Source organism: Carlito syrichta, unplaced genomic scaffold, assembly GCF_000164805.1.
Source record: "Carlito syrichta isolate Samal-C Ts95f unplaced genomic scaffold, Tarsius_syrichta-2.0.1 Scaffold316389, whole genome shotgun sequence".
NCBI classification, from domain to species: domain Eukaryota; kingdom Metazoa; phylum Chordata; class Mammalia; order Primates; family Tarsiidae; genus Carlito; species Carlito syrichta.
Window position 1 is genome coordinate 1,327,751 of NW_007260485.1, and position 6,639 is coordinate 1,334,389.

The window sequence follows — 6,639 nt, forward strand, 5'->3', positions numbered from 1 at the left end:
TGGGCTGGGGCAATCCTTCCGCCTCAGCCTTCCAAGTAGCTGGAACTACAGGCACGCGCTACCATGCCCGGCTAATTTTTGACTTATTGTAGAGATGAGGTCTTGCCAAGTTGCCCAGGCGAGTCTTGAACCCGTGGGCTCAGGCAATCCACTCACCTCAGCCTCCCAAAGCTCTGAGATTACAGGCTGAGCCACTGAGCCCGGCTTAATTTTTGATTTATTGTAGAGATGAGGTCTCGCCAAGTTGCCTGGACTGGTTTCAAGCCTCCCAAACTGCTGGGATTACAGGCTGAGCCACCAAGCCCAGCCTTTATTCCTTTTTTTAACAGTTTCCCTTGTACTGTATAGTAGTGACTCCCTCTCACATTGAATAGATAAGCTGTGTGTTTTATTTAAGACTGATTATTTGATTCCACATTTATTTAAATTAGATATATCTGAATATCCAACTGTATGTTAATATGTAAATTTTCAGAAATGTTTATGTCTGATATAATAAATATAGAATATTTCACAGTATTTAAAAACAATAGCCATCATTCTACCAGTCCCCAACAGGGGAGAGCCTAAGGCTGTGAGTCTGTTGGAGTGTTGTCATGATTTGCTTTTTCTCCAGAGACAGAATGCTTCAGAAACTGACCAGTAGCACCGATGTATAATCTTGATCGCATGGGCCATTTCTGAAAAATATTTAAATAAGAATCCAAAAGTTAGTATCTATGATATATATAACATAGTCTGTAAAGTTAAAGATTCCAAATAGCCCAATGCAAATGCAATATTATGTAGCTAATAACAATTACAATTACAAAGTATAAGGAACAATAAAAAATATCTACTAGTACTAACACAAAAAAGCAAAAATATACCCAGATTTTGATTTTAATTGTGGAAATAATATGTGTACATGTGGACAAAACTGCAAGAAATCACAGAGAATGAATATAGTTGAAGTGTAGAAATATATCTACCCATAATATTTTAATTTCAAACTAAATCTAAAACAAAATTAAGCCTAAAACTAGATCCATTACTTTTAAAATATTTTTTAAAGTTCATGTGGTATTATTATGTGTCTGCACTTGACAAAGAACTACAATGAAAAGTGACTAATTCAATAATCTGAACGTTTTCTGTAGCTAAAGGCAGTATCTGGAAGTTATAAATATTAGAATTTTTGATGTTATATAAATAGAACATCCAGATTAAATGTTTGAATTTATTGGCTTCATTCAGCTCTAATCTTTTGATAATCATCGCATTTGAATTACTGATCATTTTTCTAAATTCATCTTTATGATGGACAGCCTTTCAAATAATAAAACTTATTGCCAGAGAGGCATAATGATGAAAAAACATATTGCATGAGTAGTACTTTCAGAATGAAATTCTTTTTTTTGAGGGGAGGATATAATCAGTTAAGTTTTAAGGCCTTTGGACAAATTTTTTTTTAAATACAAAGATAGACTAAAAAAGTGCAACTCCCAAAAGTCAACAATGTGGTCCCACACTTCCTAGGGAGCAAATGCTGAATTAACTTCATCAGTGAATATACGCAAGCAGACTGCTGGTTACACAGCATCACAAAAAGTTTTTAAATGTCTGGCAGATAATCCACAGTCCTGAAATAGAGGTACAATTATTAATATACCAAAGAACATAAGTGCTCTGTGTTCTCAAGCTAAGTTCATATTAGAATCACTCAGAGCTTTAAACCAATACTGATGACCACACCACATCCCAGACCAATTATATAAGAATGAACTGAGAGGGCTGGGGGTGGAAAAAAAGAATTAACTATTACCTCAGTAACAGATGTAATAGAGTATAAGGTAGAGTCTGATTTTAGCTGGGGCCAGGCATGGTGGCTCATACCTGTAATCCCAGCACTTTGGGAGGGTGAGGCAGGACTGGTTGAGCCCAGGAGTTTGAGACCAGCCTGGGAAACATGGTGAAACCTCAACTCTACAGAAAAATTATATTAGGCTGGCATGGTGGTGCATGTCTGTACTTCCAGCTACTGAGGATACTGAGGTGGAAGGATTGCCTGAGCTCAGGAGGTCGAGGTTACCGTGCGCTATGATCATTGTGATCATGCCACTGTACTTCAGCCTGGGTGACAGAGTGACACCCCAACTTAAAAAAAAATTCAATTAAAAAATTTTAGCTGGAATAACAGAAGCTCTCAACCGGGATTCCAAATGTAGCCATAAGTAATAAGTGGGTATATGATATTATCTAGAAAATTTCTGCTCTGTGGCAGCTAACAGAAGTTCTATTTTTTTTGTCTCCAGGTATGACAAGTGAGTTAGAATCTATGTAGTTCAGATCATTGATGTCCTAAATTCACATTATTCTGGCTGGGAATCTATGTTTTAAGCATAGATAAAACATAACATTTGTGCTATTTAGGATTTAAAATGGTCCACCTCCATGTAGTCTTCCTATAAATAACCTAACAATAACTATAAATATAAGTTCCATTGATACAATAATGAGTGACATTGTGTTACTTATTTTTGGAAGTCCATTTCAAGTTTTTTTAAAAAACAAGTGTGTATTCTTATACATTCTGGATGTTTATCACTGTCAATGGTCTTCTCCTTAGGATCTTTACCAAAGGTTGATAAACTGAGGTATTTTAGAAACTAGCTTGAAGTTCTGCTATGTCAGGACCTGGGCATTGATATATCAGATTAAAGTCTTGTATCCTGTATTATATCGAAGACCTCAGTACTATAGTGTTAGAGACTGAATGTCTATGTTCCTCCCAAATGCATATGTTGAAGCCCTAACCTCCAGGATTATGAGATTTAGAGATGAGGTCTTTGGGAGCTATTAGGATTTGATTAGGTCATGAGGGCCTAGTGGCCTTTTAAGAAGACATCTTTCTTTCTCTTTCCTCCCCTCAATGCATGCACCAGCACAAACAAAAGGCCACATGAGAACCCAGAAAGAAGTGTGTCATCTGCAAACCATCAAGAGAGCCCTTGCCAGGAACTGAACCCTAGCTAGCACCTAGATTTTGGACTTTTCAGCCTCCAGGCTGTGAGAAAATAAATTTCTGTTGTTTAAGACACCTAGTCTGTGACATTTTGTTATGGCAGCCCAAGCAGACTAATACATGTAGTGAATAGTGTAGGGCAGAAGTCATTAATTTCAAATGCAAGATTTTTGGCAATATTATATATTAGTGCTTCTCAACCTTTTGAACACTGTTCCGTTTTCACAAGCACAAAAAACTTATTCTCAAATCTCCAATATAATTTAAGAATTATGCAAATTAAATACCTCTAAAAACAAAATCAAAATATTACTGAAATGCTTCCCTGGTGGTTCTCATGTGAGCTACCCGGGTTCCACTGTTTTAAGAGTTGCTCTAAATCATTCAACAAAACGTGGCAACAAATGAAGGTGTCTGTTTCTTACATCCTTGCTAGGGTACACATAATTAACAAAGCAAACCTAAAAGTGTCTGTGGATTTTTGCTTCATTTTTCAAGGATTTAATAAAATAATAAAACTTTCCTTTTAAGAACTTTGTACCCTTGATTTTCAAAAAGGTTTATAATGATTTTATTCAATTTAATGTAGAAACATAAATCATTTTAAAAATAAGAAATTAAAATGTAAATAGACTATTGGTTAGGTTGCAAGTCACCATGATGCCGAAAAAAGCCAGTTGACAAATATACACTTCAATGATTTGTTTTAGCATCGTGTAGATTAACCAATCCTTAGATCTACTTTTCCTAATAAGGTATATTTAAGATCATGTACTCTCATTTCATTAAACTTAGAAAAATCTAACAAATCCACACTCAACCAGAACTGAACCTAAAATTGAAGACCTTAAAAAACGCATTCTAAGTTTAGTTAAATGACTCTTTCAAAATAACAAACCCTGTATTTTTTTTAAAACTATTTACATTAGGACAATAATTCTTAAGCGGTACAGCAATTATTAAATTTGTCTATGGTTTCCCGCAAATGTAAGAATCTGAAGTATATTCCTGTTTTCTTGGAGAATCACTATTCTTTGGGTCACTGGTGCTGATGAAAACTGCACATATCCTGAAGGAATAAAAACTGCTGTCTTTAGGCTATGCTCCAGGATCCCAGTCTCTTAAACCATCCAGTTTCATTTGCGATACTCTTACAGTAAATCCTCAACAGTGCTATCTTGCCAACAATACTGATAATAAGGACTAGCAATTTAAAACCATGGCCTTGAAATATTTAACAAGATCCTTGATCATCAAAGCAAGACTTAGTAACACTATGTCTTAAGGCAGAAAAAGTCATCTTAGAACACTTTTTACTAAGGGCTACGATAGTTTACAATGGGCCTTTAGTTAAGCACAAAGTACAAATCATCAGAATATTTTTATTTTTTTTTTGGATTAGTTACTCAAAGATAGACTTAACATTTAAATATTTTGATAGTGTCTGCAAAATAACGTGACAGGTGTTTTCAGTTATGTATCTATAAAATCTCTTTCCTCTGAACCTCCACAACACAGGATTATAGCTCTTTTATGGCAAATATAACATCCTTCCTTACAGTACTATTAATTGTATTTCTGTCTTCATCGTTACAATATGTTCATTTAGGGGAGGGACTGAGTCTTACTCATAATTGTATTCACTTCCCTAAAATAGTGTTTTGCATATAGAAGAAACTTAATAAATGTCTGATTTTAAAGCTTGTTTGATTTGTTTACTTGTTCAACAATCATCAATTCCACTTTTAAGAAATAATTTTTGGCCTTGTATCATTATCTCTAGAGTTGTCTTTTAAAATAAAAATAATTGATTCAAAGGAAAAATGAGATCTAGCTTTCCTAAAAATAGTTATGATTACAAAAAATTTGATATACGAAAGAAGTGCAAAAAAAAAGCTTGTCTATTGTTACATAAAAATAATGTATCTAACATTATGCATTCAAAAAGGCACTGCAAGAAACTAAGGTGAAAACAACTTGATTTCTCATTCTGAATTATATCTCCCACAAATCAGGCATTTAACAGATGATACTCTGTATTAAAATCTACTTAATGTTAACATAAACTTTTTCAGAGTTTGAGGTGTCAAGTCAAAAGAAATCTAACATTAACAGTATATTTGGATAGCAATCTAACGCACACTGTAATACAAAACCCCTTAATGATGAGTGATTTTTCTGCTGAGATTATGTTATAAAACTCATAAATGGGATGAGATATATCACAATTATAAATAAAGATTTCACATCTTTATATCTAATTTCCAAAATGGTTTAAATTTATCATCACACTGATTATATTTGTAACATAAATTTTGTTGAACTTCATCACAGAATTGTAAGTTAATATTACATAGTATGTTTTACCATATTTCAATAATTAATCAATAATTTATTAAACACTGATATACTTAAGGCTAAATTCTAACTTTGTATTTGTGTGTGTGTGGCAAAATACTTCAGATTGGTGGAACCAAAATTTTGAAAATTTAGGTTTATAATTTAGGAAAACATAAAGATGATGCATTTTGAACAGTAAGTCAAATCTGTGTAAGATTTCAAAAGCAATCAAATCTTGGAGAAAAGCACGATGCAAAGACTAAACACTACAATACAGGTTACAAGTCATAATCATGTGTACCGCTTTAAGTGAAAACTGTGGCTATTCTCCCTACGTGTAAAGAAATGATGCAATGAAGTCTCTTGGCTAATTTTGTATTTTATAGAATTTGAATACAGTATTTGATAAATTTGCTCACATTCAGGCCAATCTATTATTAAAATTACATATAAAAGCACTATAGCTTCTGACATTAGCGGCAGATGTCTAGTCCATATTTAACCTTTATTTATTTTAAAAATTTTTTGCTCATAAAAGAAGCAAACCTAATAACCTTTATTTAAGTAGACTGCAGTTTTACTCCACGTGGATTCAGAACTGTCTCATTTGTTCTTACTAATTTTACCAAAAAAAATTTCAGCAGTGTTTTCCTACGATAACTTTGGGGCACCTAATTTCATTACCTCATTCAACTCGTGGAATATTTCAACTATTCCATAAAAATGCAATGAAAGCGTAATTATGTACATTTAAAGCACATAAAAACTCTCAAAGGGTCATAAGTGTAACACACATGTTACCTATTATTAGGGCGTGCAACCGAGCCCCACTTTCTCACCTTGGAGGGCACACGCATCCTTAGGCAGCATCCAGCAAGGGCCCTGGAGACCCCTCCCCAAGCTACCTATGAAAGGTCACCTACTACCTGCGAATGGTTAAGACGCAGGCTCTCGAGGGCCGGGGTCGCTCCCCGGTCGGCTCTCCGCCTCACCGAAGGGAGGAGGGGGCACTCCCACACGAGGCGACAGGCGGGGCGCGACAAGGTGTCCTGCGCTCAGCCCCAGCCCCGCAGCGCACCCTGCCCGCTTACCTTAACCGGGTGCAGGTAGCCGTCGCCGCGGAGGGCGCCCAGCGCGGGGTCCGCCGGCGTCTCGGCGTCGTCCTGCAGGCTGCGGGTGAGGTGCGCGATGTAGGTGGTAGCCAGCAGCAGCACGTCCAGCTTGGACAGCTTGGTGTCGGGCGGGACCGACGGCAGCGTGCGCTGCAGCTCCAGGAAGGCGTGCCGGAGGGTCTG

At 36.0% G+C, this 6,639-nt stretch overlaps 1 protein-coding gene across 1 annotated transcript in view; it reads right to left on the reverse strand.

Moving 5' to 3' along the window:
* Nucleotides 1-352: 352 nt before the first annotated feature.
* Nucleotides 353-6,639, reverse strand: part of TCF24 (transcription factor 24) — a 7,686-nt gene continuing 1,399 nt past the window's right edge. Inside the window, exons 2-3 of the mRNA XM_008074333.1 lie at nucleotides 6,436-6,636; nucleotides 353-680 (exon numbers count right to left, since the gene is read on the reverse strand). Coding sequence (XP_008072524.1) covers nucleotides 567-680; nucleotides 6,436-6,636 — 315 coding nt within the window. The 3' untranslated portion in view covers nucleotides 353-566. The remainder of the gene's footprint in view (nucleotides 681-6,435; nucleotides 6,637-6,639) is intronic.